The 16,486-nt window shown below is 49.2% G+C and overlaps 1 protein-coding gene across 2 annotated transcripts; it reads right to left on the reverse strand.

Annotated features, from left to right (window-relative positions):
* Positions 1-4,291: 4,291 nt before the first annotated feature.
* On the reverse strand, positions 4,292-6,612 carry LOC120039985 (ras-related protein Rap-2b-like). Of its 2 annotated transcripts, none has more exons than XM_038985301.1 (2): positions 5,736-6,612; positions 4,292-5,350 (listed from the first exon to the last, which is right to left on the reverse strand). In XM_038985301.1, exon 1 carries the CDS (start codon positions 6,332-6,334, stop codon positions 5,783-5,785), a length of 552 nt encoding a protein of 183 aa, XP_038841229.1. In that variant the 5' UTR covers positions 6,335-6,612; the 3' UTR covers positions 4,292-5,350; positions 5,736-5,782. The 2 variants fall into 2 exon arrangements, with proteins under 2 accessions (XP_038841229.1, XP_038841227.1); XM_038985299.1 differs by having other exon boundaries at positions 4,292-5,357.
* Between the last annotated feature and the right edge of the window lie 9,874 nt (positions 6,613-16,486).

The raw sequence follows: 16,486 nt of genomic DNA on the forward strand, positions 1-16,486 counted from the left end.
ACCCTCTCCTTTCTACAGGAAGACAATAATGAATAAAGAGAAAACAGGAAGTCTAGACTACACAGTCTAGCCCTCTCCTCTCTCAAAGGGTAAATTCTTCTGCTATCAGATGTTTACACCATAGCAGGGGGTTGAAGTGAGGCAGCGCAGAGGGGGAATAAATATCTGGCTAAGACCTTTCTGACACACACTGTAATGTAGCCATACTGTAGGAGAATGGGTTTACAGCACAGACACACACAGACACAGACAGACAGACAGACAGAGATCCACCCACAGCGCAGTAGCTCACGGTGACCTGTCTATCTATCCGTCCGTCTATCTATCTATCCGTCCGTCCATCTATCTATCCGTCTGTCTGATTGTGTTTTAGCCGACTAAGGCCTAAGAGGCTACAAGCCTTTCATTAAGCAAGGAGATTCACTCCAGCACAGCAATAGGTTCCAACATGTAGACTACAGGCTAAATGCTAGCCCTGTGGCTAACTGAAACTGCCATAAACAAGACTGTTGAGGGTAGCAAGTAACAACGTGACAAAATTGTGCAGTTAATGAGAGAAAAAAAAGGACAGAATTATGAATGTAAAATGCCAGGCAAACAGATACTCTTGCTCAGTCTAGAAGACACACAGTCAAACACACACAAACATCCCACACCGACAAAACACACACCAACATCCCAGACCGACAAAAGGCACATTGTGACAATTAGATTGACAAGGCATATTCACCTCTTGTTTGTAAAGCCTGTTTATATACTACTGGGTCCCAACCTGTTGGACAAACACTTTGGCAGGCATTGTTTGGAACTCTGACATTTCTCACACACACACACACACACACACACACACAGCATCCCTCTAGCCTAGGTCACATGACTGAAGACAGAACAGGATAAATGACAATGCCTGTCTCAACAACTAGGCAACATACAGACCTATACTGAAAAGGTTTACGCACACATAGTTATACACACATACACACTCACACTCGTATCCAGAGGTGCATGCACACACACACGAATATGTACACACACACGACCAATCTTCTTGTTGTTTCCCTTGATCCAGATCACACCGTGCTGCAGTCGGCCAGATCACACCGCGCTGCAGTCGGCCAGATCACACCGCGCTGCAGTCGGCCAGATCACACCGCGCTGCAGTCGGCCAGATCACACCGCGCTGCAGTCGGCCCGATCACACCGCGCTGCAGTCGGCCTGATCACACCGCGCTGCAGTCGGCCAGATCACACCGCGCTGCAGTCGGCCAGATCACACCGCGCTGCAGTCGGCCAGATCACACCGCGCTGCAGTCGGCCAGATCACACCGTGCTGCAGTCGGCCAGATCACACCGCGCTGCAGTCGGCCAGATCACACCGCGCTGCAGTCGGCCAGATCACACCGCGCTGCAGTCGGCCAGATCACACCGCGCTGCAGTCGGCCAGATCACACCGTGCTGCAGTCGGCCAGATCACACCGCGCTGCAGTCGGCCAGATCACACCGCGCTGCAGTCGGCCAGATCACACCGCGCTGCAGTCGGCCCGATCACACCGCGCTGCAGTCGGCCAGATCACACCGCGCTGCAGTCGGCCCGATCACACCGCGCTGCAGTCGGCCAGATCACACCGCGCTGCAGTCGGCCAGATCACACCGCGCTGCAGTCGGCCAGATCACACCGCGCTGCAGTCGGCCAGATCACACCGCGCTGCAGTCGGCCAGATCACACCGCGCTGCAGTCGGCCAGATCACACCGCGCTGCAGTCGGCCAGATCACACCGCGCTGCAGTCGGCCAGATCACACCGCGCTGCAGTCGGCCAGATCACACCGCGCTGCAGTCGGCCTGATCACACCGCGCTGCAGTCGGCCAGATCACACCGCGCTGCAGTCGGCCAGATCACACCGCGCTGCAGTCGGCCAGATCACACCGCGCTGCAGTCGGCCTGATCACACCGCGCTGCAGTCGGCCTGATCACACCGCGCTGCAGTCGGCCAGATCACACCGCGCTGCAGTCGGCCAGATCACACCGCGCTGCAGTCGGCCAGATCACACCGCGCTGCAGTCGGCCAGATCACACCGCGCTGCAGTCGGCCAGATCACACCGCGCTGCAGTCGGCCAGATCACAACGTGCTGCAGTCAGCCCAATCACACCGTGCTGCAGTCAGCCCGATCAAGGCAGGGTAATCCCTGTTGGTAAACACCCCTCTAGCTCAGCCTCACTGTCCAACACACCTCCATTATTCCCACCTTCACTGCATAGTGACACCCACACACTAGGCTGGGAGGCACTGGAACTCCCTCTAACTGGACACTGGTATCCTAGAGAGCGCAGACTGCCCCACTGCTAACCTAGAGAGAGCATTCTGCCCCACTGCTAACCTAGAGAGAGCAGTCTGCCCCACTGGTAACCTAGAGAGAGCATTCTGCCCCACTGGTAACCTAGAGAGAGCAGTCTGCCCCACTGGTAACCTAGAGAGAGCAGTCTGCCCCACTGGTAACCTAGAGAGAGCAGTCTGCCCCACTGGTAACCAAGAGAGAGCAGTCTGCCCCACTGGTAACCTAGAGAGAGCAGTCTGCCCCACTGGTAACCTAGAGAGAGCAGTCTGCCCCACTGGTAACCTAGAGAGCGCAGTCTGCCCCACTGGTAACCTAGAGAGCGCAGACTGCCCCACTGGTAACCTAGAGAGAGCAGACTGCCCCACTGGTAACCTAGAGAGAGCAGACTGCCCCACTGGTAACCTAGAGAGAGCAGACTGCCCCACTGGTAACCTAGAGAGAGCAGACTGCCCCACTGGTAACCTAGAGAGAGCAGACTGCCCCACTGGTAACCTAGAGAGAGCAGACTGCCCCACTGGTAACCTAGAGAGAGCAGACTGCCCCACTGGTAACCTAGAGAGAGCAGACTGCCCCACTGGTAACCTAGAGAGAGCAGTCTGCCCCACTGGTAACCTAGAGAGAGCAGACTGCCCCACTGGTAACCTAGAGAGAGCAGACTGCCCCACTGGTAACCTAGAGAGAGCAGACTGCCCCACTGGTAACCTAGAGAGAGCAGACTGCCCCACTGGTAACCTAGAGAGAGCAGTCTGCACCACTGGTAACCTAGAGAGAGCAGTCTGCCCCACTGGTAACCTAGAGAGAGCAGACTGCCCCACTGGTAACCTAGAGAGAGCAGACTGCCCCACTGGTAACCCAGAGAGAGCAGTCTGCCCCACTGGTAACCTAGAGAGAGCAGTCTGCCCCACTGGTAACCTAGAGAGAGCAGTCTGCCCCACTGGTAACCTAGAGAGAGCAGACTGCCCCACTGGTAACCTAGAGAGAGCAGACTGCCCCACTGGTAACCTAGAGAGAGCAGACTGCCCCACTGGTAACCTAGAGAGAGCAGACTGCCCCACTGGTAACCTAGAGAGAGCAGACTGCCCCACTGGTAACCTAGAGAGAGCAGACTGCCCCACTGGTAACCTAGAGAGAGCAGTCTGCCCCACTGGTAACCTAGAGAGAGGAGACTGCCCCACTGGTAACCTAGAGAGAGCAGTCTGCCCCACTGGTAACCTAGAGAGAGCAGACTGCCCCACTGGTAACCTAGAGAGAGCAGACTGCCCCACTGGTAACCTAGAGAGAGCAGTCTGCCCCACTGGTAACCTAGAGAGAGCAGTCTGCCCCACTGGTAACCTAGAGAGAGCAGACTGCCCCACTGGTAACCTAGAGAGAGCAGTCTGCCCCACTGGTAACCTAGAGAGAGCAGTCTGCCCCACTGGTAACCTAGAGAGAGCAGTCTGCCCCACAGGTAACCTAGAGAGAGCAGTCTGCCCCACTGGTAACCTAGAGAGAGCAGACTGCCCCACTGGTAACCTAGAGAGAGCAGTCTGCCCCACTGGTAACCTAGAGATAGCATTCTGCCCCACTGGTAACCTAGAGAGAGCAGTCTGCCCCACTGGTAACCTAGAGAGAGCATTCTGCCCCACTGGTAACCTAGAGAGAGCAGACTGCCCCACTGGTAACCTAGAGAGAGCAGTCTGCCCCACCGGTAACCTAGAGAGAGCAGACTGCCCCACTGGTAACCTAGAGAGAGCAGTCTGCACCACTGGTAACCTAGAGAGAGCATTCTGCCCCACTGGTAACCTAGAGAGCAGTCTGCCCCACCGGTAACCTAGAGAGAGCAGACTGCCCCACTGGTAACCTAGAGAGAGCAGTCTGCCTCACTGGTAACCTAGAGAGAGCAGTCTGCTCAATAGTGGATTTGATTTACCTGATAGAGAACTGAAACAACACGTACAAAGAGAGAAAACAAGAATGTGTCTTAAAAAATGCAATTTGTATTAAAAGTATTTTGAAAACAAAACAGACAGCTGTTAAAAGGCTGGTCTGAAATGAAACTTACAATCGGGTTAGATTTTTCAATGGTACATCACATTTTCTTTTAAAAACAAACATAGAATTCATTTGATTTAAGTGGTCTGGAAGAAGCGCTTGGTGTGGTTAAGTCAAGTGGTTCCAGTACCTGTGTATTTCATTTTACATTTGGCCAAACCCATGAGAGAAATTGCAAAAAAAAAACAGTTTTCAATAAGGCCAAAACAAAAAGACAACCACCATTCCTTTATCAAAAGGCTTTTTGTTTCATTGTTTCTTCTTCTCCCACCCTCAAGAGATTATCCAGAGCAACAGTTAAGAACTTTGTGGATTGCCATGTTGTGGGATTCTTGTGGACACTCTGGTTGGCACTGAATTTGAACAGCTGATTTGTTTTGGAAAGGCACTCGATGCAAGGGTGGTCGGGTCGCCGTCCGTCCGTCACTAAAGTAAGGTCCTCGCACACGTTGAAGGAGAGAGAAAAAAAAAAAGTGGGTGACACTCGTCATAACACTCCACAAAAATGCTGTCCAATTCTAACATCATTGACTTTGAAAAATATCAACTTTGTGTGTGGTGGCCACAGAACATGACTCCATGAGGGTGGGAGAAATGTCACCGAACACTCAACTCCCCCAAAAAACAACAAGTGTGCAGCAATTAATAAAATATACATTTCTAGTCATCTCCACTTTTCATAAAAGAAATATCCATAGCGTTTCAGGTCCCAGTCTCAAAGTCTTTGCCGTTGGGGATGTGTTACAGTTGAGTGTGCAAGAGACCGGGGTTTCTAACTCAGCTGATCTCTGTATCTGACATTTATGTTGACATCAATGGTGTACATTGAGTTGCTGTAAAGATACTCCTGCCGAGCGGAATTCCTGAAGAGTGGCCCCGCCCTCCCTGCTTGGCCACTCCCCTCCTCCCCTGTGGAATTCCTCCCCTCATTCTGTCCAAGACCAGGGTGAGCCACGAAGAAGAACTCAACAGTACAGCCTCCCTGCAACCTCCAAACACAAAAAAAATATATGGTGAAATAGAACGTCCGTTTGCGTTGAACGATTCAGAGAACATCTCAACATTGCACCGGGCAAACTGTTTTCCAAGGATGCAAGTGCCAGTTTGAAATTGTAACTATTTTCCCAGAACATTCAAGTATTCTGCCATGTAAACAATGGTATCGATGAGATTTCTGTATTTTCTAAGCGTGTGTAACACATAGTAAGTAGTACGACACTTTCCAATACTAATGACAGTTAACAACAAAGTATTGTTCAAAATGTTAACACCAAAGTATTGTCTGTTTTTGTCTTCAAGCTAAACTTTGTTAGTTCTCTATTCTTGTTGGTTTAACTTTACATTAATATTAGGAATGGCTAACTCACCATTTTCAAACTTAATTTTTTTTTTTTTCTCCACTCAGATTCTCCTTTTAAATAATAACACAGGACGCGCAGCACTGGTCGTCTCCACCTGGTGCTGAAGCATAGTTCATCTGTCTGACAATCTCTGCAAACAGTTCGTCCACCGAGCCTTTATTTTTGGCTGAAGTTTCCATAAACGGGCAATTCCACTCATCCGCCAGCGCTTTCCCCTCCCCGGACGAGACCTCCCTCTCGCCCTCCAGGTCCACTTTATTCCCCACCAGAATCATCGGCACCCTCTCGTTCCGTTTCACTCGGATGATCTGATCCCTCATTGGTTTGATGTCTTGGAAGCTTTGTTGGTTGACCAAGCTGTAGACTAGGATGAAGCCCTGCCCGTTTTTGATGTACAGGTCTCGCATGGAGGCAAACTGCTCGGTCCCCGCTGTGTCCAGAATCTCCAGAACGGAAGGAGATGAGTCCACCTCGATCTCCTTTCGGTAGAAATCCTCTATCGTGGGATCATATTTCTCTATAAAGGATCCAGTTACGAACTGCACAGTCAATGCGGATTTGCCAACTCCGCCGGATCCGAGCACCACTACTTTGTATTCTCTCATGGTTCTGAAAACAGTCCCCTCTCGTCTCTGATTCCTCTCGAAAGCGCTCCCCGTCCGCTAGCAGCCCTGCTGTATTTCAAACCGAAGGTAGCGACGCCGTTGTGCCTCTGGACGTAGTTTTTAGCCCAAATCCGCAAGTTCAGTGTGAGAGTAGGGTGGGTTCCGACCGTGACCCAGCATTAGAAATGTGACATGTTGAGCTCCACCGCTTTTTGAACCTTGTGCAATGTCTGTGTTCGTGGAGTGGCCACCGCGCGCTCTCTTCCTGCCCACAGTACGTAGCCAACGTGTTCACGTCACAAGCTGAAGAGTTTGCGCTCTGTTTTCTTAAAGGCGCAGACACACACCCTGGCCGCTGTCAAAAAGCATGAGTAGGCCACAGGAAACTGCCACACCTTTGGCATGCGTGCATGAATAAAATTCGAGTCAGAATGTTTGACTCATTGCATTTTTCGGCCTAGGTTGCACACCTCAATCAGACATAGATGTCTGCTTAACCTTGTTTTATTTCTTAGCAAATAAACAACGCTGAGTTGGTTCTCTGGTAGGCTCTGACATATTGCTTTCAACCATCCATTGCTTTCAGGTGATATAGCCTAGCCCCTACAGTGGATATAAAAAATAACCAGGGACTATGGCTTCGCCTGGGACTAAATTACTGTTCCCTTAAATATAATATGTATCGGAGAATGTTGTCATTAGTGAGTTACTTATTCACACCATCTTCCGACAGGCACAGTCTCACACCCACCCACATGAGACATTCTGCCACTGACAGTACAGTCCAGTGGACAACCATGTCACGAAACATAGCAGCACTGCATCATAATATGTGAAACCAATGTGAGACTATTGATTGTTTTCCAGCCTCATCTATCATTTGAGAATATGTTATACAATACAACCCCTTTATTTATCCCTCTGTGCAAGTTATTTTAGTTCTGACCTGGTGTTACCTATGGGGCTGGGGAAGTCTTATCGTTTGGCTCACCTCTCTGTTGGGTTTCTGTGACATGTTACCATTAAGCTGACTGGAACCAGCGTGCTATTGGTTGAGTCATCACAGGTTACTGTGATTGAGCTGACTGGAACCAGCGTGTTATTGGTTGAGTCATCACAGGTGACTGCTAGGGGTCATGGTGCACAGAGAGATCACAACAGAACCAGAAGGGTTGGCACATAGCTGTGTGTGTGTGTGTGTGTGTGGGTGTGAGTGAGTGAGTGAGGGCACTACATCAGGGAGCAGTCAGTTATGTCATGGTATTGCTTGTCAGGCATTACCCAGGGTTACTTCTGTTAGGGAAACTCCAGAAGGTCATTTGCTATATAAAGCTCTCTCTCTTTTTGTCTCTCTCTCTCGCTCTCTGTCTCGCTCTCTCTCTCTCAATTCAGTTCAAAGGGCTTTATTGGCATGGGAAACATATGTTTACAATGCCAAAGCAAGTGAAATGGTCACACAAGTTCCAAAAGAATAAAGACAAATGTCATATTATGTCTATATATGTCTCTCTTTCTCTCTCTCTCTGTCTGTCTACGTAGGTGTGATTACCACTGTGTAATCAATGGCAGGACGGTATGGGTGCTGCTGATTAGACCTCTGTGACCTCGTCACCTCGGGGCAGAACGAATGAGGGAACGGAATCGGTCAGATCGATACGTTTTTAATCTCACCACACATCCAATGGTAGCACAACACACAGCAGCTGATCTCAGGTTGTTCTGGGTCAGTGAAAACCCTCTGTGATTGGGCGACCCTCTGAGATCACAGATAAAGCTTGTTTGATGATGCCTAGAGGGCAGGGCGCAGTTGCAGAAAACATGTCAGGTGGATATTGCACATAGTTTACAGAATATGAATACACACACGCACACACGCACGCACACATGAACACACACACACAGATTAAATGAACTCAAAGCCAGTCATCTCCTCCATTGAGCTACACCAGCCCAGACATGTTTAATTGCTGGTGTTATGTCCAAGCTGATCAGTTGCTGCTGAGTCACAGCAGGTCATGGCCCTTACTGGTTCTTCTCAACCTAGGTGTGTGGATTGGCCTGTCCAATGGGGACTGGAGACAATCCAATTCAAAGGCCTTAAATTGATGTAGGAATGTCACACTTTAGTGCCTGGGTGGCCAGTCAGCCATGTCCATTGAGACCAAAGTGGCTTTTCACATGCGAGTGATAATTAGGCCTGTAATTCTTAAGCTAATGAGTTGTGTTTCCCAGGTGAGTCTCTGTTAGCAGGTAATTCTTGATGTAATTGGATAATGATGTTTGTTGTCTCACGTGCTGGTCAATGGTGCCTTGGCCTCCTCTCTTCCCTCGGCACCGGTACTACTCACTCGTAGACACACGCAGGCACACACACACACACACTTATAAACACGCACACATGGACACACACACACACAAACATGGACACACGCACGCACACACAAACACGCACACGTGTGTCCACACACAGCCTCTGATACATAATGACACGGAACACCCCACGTTAACGCATGTCACCACACGTTGCTGTGGGAAACTTGGTTTGTGCGCCGCCAACCACAAAGAAAATCAGTTAAGGCTTTTCTACATAACCTTTGTCTTTGTAAACCCTGTTCTTCTGTAAATCCGTTCTCATGCCATTTCACAGACCACAACCACAACAAAATGGCTTCCTTTGTCAAAAGATAATGTTGTTTCCTTATATGGGATTTTTACTCGTATCTAAAACCTTCCTTCTTTTCTATTGTCATTGTTCCATTCATACATTTATTCATCATTCTTCTGCAGCTTTTCTGACGTGAGAGACTAGAGGCACTGACATCTCTGATTCCAATGGGATCCTGCTAAATACCAATATAGTAATGACATATCATACTTGACACCAGTGGTGTTTAAGATGAGGGAGGATACTTTTTTATTTTAATGAGCATGGCCTTATTTCTATTACAGCATATTGGATGACTGTCATTCATATTCCATTCACCCAGTTCAATGTAACATGGATATGTTTAGTCTACTACATGATACTAAAATTTTCCGTCAGGTTGCTGCAATGTAGGTGCACAGGTCGAGATACATTTTTTAGTAATCAAGGTGACAAACAGTGACACATTCAATAACGTTTTGCACACTTTTGCCTGCATCTAGCTGATCTAGGGTGTAATCATTAATCCAACAGTTGCGAACGAGAGTTTCTATTGGACAAATTCAGGTATGTTTATCCCTGTTTCGTTCTGTATGCTTCCGTTTCAGAAATGTTTTTCAACAGCATTGTCGGAATGAATACACCCCTGATCACACGCAAACTCACTTCACTTTCATAGCAGCCACATACAAACAGCATGATCACTTTGCTCGTTGTAATATTACTTCTCACTTCTACGCACTCTCGTCCTCTCACCTTTCCGCTTTGCTTGTTGACTTCAGCGCACAACACAAAAACTTTCCAAGCCAAACCTTCATATCATAGCCACTAACCACTACACAGAGCCTACATCGTTGTCACCATATTAGCTAACGTCATAGTCAACATAGCTACTAGAACTAACACGTTAGTAAATCTGCTACAATCATGCAGTACTGGTGGCAATAAATGTATAAAACCAAAAGCTTACCTTGACTTGGAAGAGTTCTAGTGTTAAATAGCCAGCCAGCTAACATAGCATCCCTCTCTGTTTAAGCCGGGTGTTTGAGTAGGCTAAACTAGTTAGCTGCATTCACTAGCTAAGAGAAAGTGAAGGAAATATAGCTAGGTTTCTCTCGCTCGCTCTCACTTCTCCTTCAGTTTTGAATAAATTAATTTGTTCAAAACTGTTAAACTATTATCTTTCTCTCTCCTTTTTTTAATGTTTCACAAATTTTTTTCTGATGAAATTCACTGAGGAGAATGGTCCTCCCCTTCCTTCTCTTAACAGGATAGAACAGGACACTGTATTCAGCATTAATAGGATATAGCAGGACATAATCCACCGGGTCAGCCATGGCAGAGTGATAGCAACATAATTAACACGTCTCTGTGACGAAACAGCTAATTAATGATAGAGGGAGGTATCTGTGTTATATTCCCTTGAGATAGTTGGAAAGTCCCAGGGAAAGAAGGAAGGATAATTGCGTATTTAGTGTTATACAAATTTAAATTGAATTCATTATTGTATTTATAGGCTACTGTTAGGTAGCCCACTAAATACATCAAGTCAATCAAATGTTATATGTCACATGCTTTGTAGACAACAGGTGTAGACTAAAAGTGAAATTATTACTTACGGGGTCCTTTTACAACAAGGCAGAGTTAAAAATAAGATGATTTAAAAAATATATATAAAAAAATAGTGACATGAGGAATAAATACACAGTTAATAACAAATAAAAAAAAATGAGTAGAAAATAACATGGCTATATACAGGAAGTAGAAAATAACATGACTATATACCAGAAGTAGAAAATAACATGGCTGTATACGGGGAGTAGAAAATAACATGGCTATATACAGGAAGTAGAACATAACATGGCTATATACGGGGCGTAGAAAATTGTCACGTTGTTTGTAATAATGATGGTCGGACCAAGGCGCAGCGTACGTAGAGTTCCACATACTTTTAATGAATAAAGTGAAACTTAAGCGAATACAAAGCAAATAAAGAATAAACTAACCATGATGACAATGCAGTGCAAACAGGCAACTAAACATAAACAATATCCCATAACCCACTACTGGAAAAAATTCTACTTAAGTATGATCCCCAATTAGAGACAACGATAACCAGCTGCCTCTAATTGGGAATCATACAAATCACCAACATAGAAAATCAAACATAGAACCCCACATAGAAAATATAAACTAGAACAACTCCCCAGTCACGCCCTGACCTACTCTACCATAGAAAATAAAAGCTTTCTATGGTCAGGACGTGACAGTACCCCCCCCAAAGGTGCGAACTCCGACCGCAAAACCTGAAACAAAAAGGGAGGGTTAGGGGGGGTGTCTAGTGTCGGGGGCGGCTCTGGTGCGGGACGAAGCACCCGCTCATCCTGCGGATCCAGCCATGGACCCAGGCTGAACACCGTGCCTGGACTGGGCACCAACGCAGAAGAAGACTTGGCCTTGGAGCTGGACTGGACGCCGTGCTTAGACTGGGCATTGGCGCAGGGGAAGACTCCAGGCCAAAGAGCTGGAGGTTTCAGACCGTTGACCGTCGCAGGAGGTTCCGGACCGTGGACCGTCTCAGGAGGTTCCGGACCGTGGACCGTCTCAGGAGGTTCCGGACCGTGGACCGTCTCAGGAGGTTCCGGACCGTGGACCGTCTCAGGAGGTTCCGGACCGTGGACCGTCTCAGGAGGTTCCGGACCGTGGACCGTCTCAGGAGGTTCCGAACCGTGAACCGTCTCAGGAGGTTCCGGACCGTGAACCGTCTCAGGAGGTTCTGGACCGTGAACGTCTCAGGAGGTTCCGGACCGTGGACCGTTCCTGAGACGGTTCCTGGCTACATACAGGAAGTAGAAAATAACCTGGCTATATACAGGAAGCAGAAAATAACATGGCTATATACAGGAAGTAGAAAATAGTATACTATTTTTACTGTAGGTAGGGGTAAAGTGACTAGGCAACAGGATATATAATAGACAGTAACAACAGTATACTGTAGGTAGGGGTAAAGTGACTAGACAACAGGATAGATAATAGACAGTAACAGCAGTATACTGTAGGTAGGGGTAAAGTGACTAGACAACAGGATAGATAATAGACAGTAACAGCAGTATACTGTAGGTAGGGGTAAAGTGACTAGACAACAGGATAGATAATAGACAGTAACAGCAGTATACTGTAGGTAGGGGTAAAGTGACTAGACAACAGGATAGATAATAGACAGTAACAGCAGTATACTGTAGGTAGGGGTAAAGTGACTAGACAACAGGATAGATAATAGACAGTAACAGCAGTATACTGTAGGTAGGGGTAAAGTGACTAGACAACAGGATAGATAATAGACAGTAACAGCAGTATACTGTAGGTAGGGGTAAAGTGACTAGACAACAGGATAGATAATAGACAGTAACAGCAGTATACTGTAGGTAGGGGTAAAGTGACTAGACAACATGATTGATAATAGACAGTAACAGTAGTATACTGTAGGTAGGGGTAAAGTGACTAGACAACAGGATAGATAATAGACAGTAACAGCAGCGTATGTGGTGAGTGTGAAAGTGTTTGTGTGTGTGTGTGTGGGCGTCAGTAGGGATGTTTGTGCATGTTATATGTGTGTGGGCGTCAGTAGACATGTTTGTGCATGTTATATGTGTGTGTGGCGTCAGTAGGTGTAACGGTTTTCCTCCTCCTCTTCGTCCGAAGAGGAGGAGTAGGGATTTGACCAAAACGCAGCGTTGTGATACGACATGACTTTTATTTAATACAAGACGAAAACTAAACAAACTTGAGAATTTACAAAATAACAAAACGACGTAGACAGACCTGAACATGGAACTTACATAACTACACGAAGAACTCACGAACAGGAACAGACTACATCAAACGAACGAACAAACGAAACAGTCCCGTGTGGTGCACAGTGGTGTGGTGCACAGACACGGAAGACAATCACCCACAAACAAACAGTGTGAACAGCCAACCTATATATGGTTCTCAATCAGAGGAAAACGTCAAACACCTGTCCCTGATTGAGAACCATATAAGGCTAATTACAAGAGACCTAAACATAGAAACACAAAACATAGAATGCCCACCCCAACTCACGCCCTGACCAACTAAACACATACAAAAATAACATAAGACAGGTCAGGAACGTGACAGAACCCCCCCCTCAAGGTGCGAACTCCGGACGCACCACCAAAAGTCTAGGGGAGGGTCTGGGTGGGCATCTGTCCACGGTGGCGGCTCAGGCTCTGGGCGTGGTTCCCATCCCACCATAATAAATCCCCACTTCTTTATCCCCCTCACAATGACCACCCTCCAAATAACCCCACCTAAATTAAGGGGCATCACCAGGATAAGGAGCAGCACCGGAATGAGGGGCAACACCGGAATGAGGGGCAACACCAGAATGAGGGGCAACACCAGAATGATGGGCAACACCAGAATGAGGGGCAACACCAGAATGAGGGGCAACACCAGAATGACTGGCGGATCCTGGCTGGCTGGCTCTGGCGGATCCTGGCTGGCTGGCTCTGGCGGATCCTGGCTGGCTGGCTCTGGCGGATCCTGGCTGGCTGGCTCTGGCGGATCCTGGCTGGCTGGCTCTGGCGGATCCTGGCTGGATGATGGCTTAATGCTGGATGACGGCTCTGGCTGGTCATGGCTGGATGACGGCTCTGGCTGCTCATGGCTCGCTGACGGCTCTGGCTGGTCATGGCTCGCTGACGGCTCTGGCTGGTCATGGCTCGCTGACGGCTCTGGCTGGTCATGGCTCGCTGACGGCTCTGGCTGGTCATGGCTCGCTGACGGCTCTGGCTGGTCATGGCTCGCTGACGGCTCTGGCTGGTCATGACTCGCTGACGGCTCTGGCTGATCCTGGCTCGCTGACGGCTCTGGCTGATCCTGTCTGGCGGAAGGCTCTGGCTGATCCTGTCTGGCGGAAGGCTCTGGCTGATCCTGTCTGGCGGAAGGCTCTGGCTGATCCTGTCTGGCGGAAGGCTTTGGCTGCTCCTGTCTGGCGGAAGGCTTTGGCTGCTCCTGTCTGGCGGAAGGCTCTAGCGGCTCCTGTCTGGCGGAAGGCTCTAGCGGCTCCTGTCTGGCGGAAGGCTCTAGCGGCTCCTGTCTGGCGGAAGGCTCTAGCGGCTCCTGTCTGGCAGACGGCTCTGTAGGCTCATGGCAGACGGGCGGCTTTGCAGGCTCATGGCAGACGGGCGGCTTTGAAGGCTCAGTACCGACGGGCGGCTTTGAAGGCTCAATACAGACGGGCAGTTCATGCGGCGCTTGGCAGACGGACAGTTCAGACGGCGTTGGGCAGACGGACAGTTCAGGCGCCGTTGGGCAGACGGGCAGTTCAGGCGCCGCTGGGCAGACGGCAGACTCTGGCCGGCTGAGACGCACTGTAGGCCTGGTGCGTGGTACCGGGACTGGTGGTACCGGGCTGAGGGCACGCACCTCAGGGCGAGTGCGAGGAGAAGGATCAGTGCGTACAGGGCTCTGGAGACGCACATGAGGCTTGGTGCGTGGTGCCGGAACTGGTGGTACCGGACTGGAGACACGCACCTCAAGGCTAGTGCGGGCAGCAGGAACAGGGCACACTGGACTCTCAAGGCGTACTATAGGCCTGGTGCGTGGTACCGGGACTGGTGGTACCGGGCTGAGGGCACGCACATCAGGGCGAGTACGGGGAGAAGGAACAGTGCGTACAGGGCTCTGGAGACGCCCTGGAAGCCTGGTGCGTGGTGCCGGAACTGGAGGTACCGGGCTAAGGACACGCACCTTCAGGCTAGTGCGGGGAACAACAACAGGGCACACTGGACTCTCGATGCGCACTATAGGCCTGGTGCGTGGTACCGGAACTGGAGGTACCGGGCTGAGGGCACGCACCTCAGGGCGAGTGCGGGGAGAATGAACAGTGCGTACAGGGCTCTGGAGACGCACAGGAGGCTTGGTGCGTGGTGCCGGGACTGGAGGCACTGGGCTGGAGACACGCACCATAGGGCTAGTGCGTGGAGGAGGAACAGGGCTCTGGATACGCACTGGAAGCCTGGTGCGTGGTGTAGGCACTGGTGGTACTGGACTGGAGACACGCACCTCAAGGCTAGTGCGGGGAGCAGGAACAGGACGCACAGGACTCTGGAGACGCACAGGAGGCTTTGTGCGTGCTGTAGGCACTGTCTTAACCAGACGGCTAGCACGTCTCCCGACTGACCCAACTAAACTACCCGAGAGCCCCCCCCCAAGAAATGTTTGGGTTTGACTTACGGGCTTCCAGCCTTGTTTCCGTGCTGCCTCCTCATATCGCCGCCTCTCTGCTTTCGCTGCCTCCAGCTCAGCTTTGGGGCGGCGATATTTTCCTGGTTGAGCCCAGGGTCCTTTTCCGTCCAATATTTCCTCCCATGTCCACGAGTCCTGGTTTCTTTGTTGCGCTCTCCCACGCCGCTTGGTCTTTGGTTGGTGGGTGATTCTGTAACGGTTTTCCTCCTCCTCTTCGTCCGAAGAGGAGGAGTAGGGATTTGACCAAAACGCAGCGTTGTGATACGACATGACTTTTATTTAATACAAGACGAAAACTAAACAAACTTGAGAATTTACAAAATAACAAAACGACGTAGACAGACCTGAACATGGAACTTACATAACTACACGAAGAACTCACGAACAGGAACAGACTACATCAAACGAACGAACAAACGAAACAGTCCCGTGTGGTGCGCAGACACAGACACGGAAGACAATCACCCACAAACAAACAGTGTGAACAGCCAACCTATATATGGTTCTCAATCAGAGGAAAACGTCAAACACCTGTCCCTGATTGAGAACCATATAAGGCTAATTACAAGAGACCTAAACATAGAAACACAAAACATAGAATGCCCACCCCAACTCACGCCCTGACCAACTAAACACATACAAAAATAACATAAGACAGGTCAGGAACGTGACAGTAGGCATGTTTGTGCATGTTATATGTGTGTGTGGGCGTCAGTAGGCATGTTTGTGCATGTTATATGTGTGTGGCGTCAGTAGACATGTTTGTGCATGTTATATGTGTGTGGCGTCAGTAGGCATGTTTGTGCATGTTATATGTGTGTGTGGCGTCAGTAGGCATGTTTGTGCATGTTATATGTGTGTGGCGTCAGTAGTCATGTTTGTGCATGTTATATGTGTGTGGGCGTCAGTAGGCATGTTTGTGCATGTTATATGTGTGTGTGGCGTCAGTAGGCATGTTTGTGCATGTTATATGTGTGTGGGCGTCAGTAGGCATGTTTGTGCATGTTATATGTGTGTGGCGTCAGTAGGCATGTTTGTGCATGTTATATGTGTGTGGCGTCAGTAGGCATGTTTGTGCATGTTATATGTGTGTGTGGCGTCAGTAGTCATGTTTGTGCATGTTATATGTGTGTGGCGTCAGTAGGCATGTTTGTGCATGTTATATGTGTGTGGCGTCAGTAGGCATGTTTGTGCATGTTATATGTGTGTGGGCGTCAGTAGGCATGTTTGTG

This window comes from Salvelinus namaycush, unplaced genomic scaffold, assembly GCF_016432855.1.
Source record: "Salvelinus namaycush isolate Seneca unplaced genomic scaffold, SaNama_1.0 Scaffold316, whole genome shotgun sequence".
Taxonomy (NCBI): domain Eukaryota; kingdom Metazoa; phylum Chordata; class Actinopteri; order Salmoniformes; family Salmonidae; genus Salvelinus; species Salvelinus namaycush.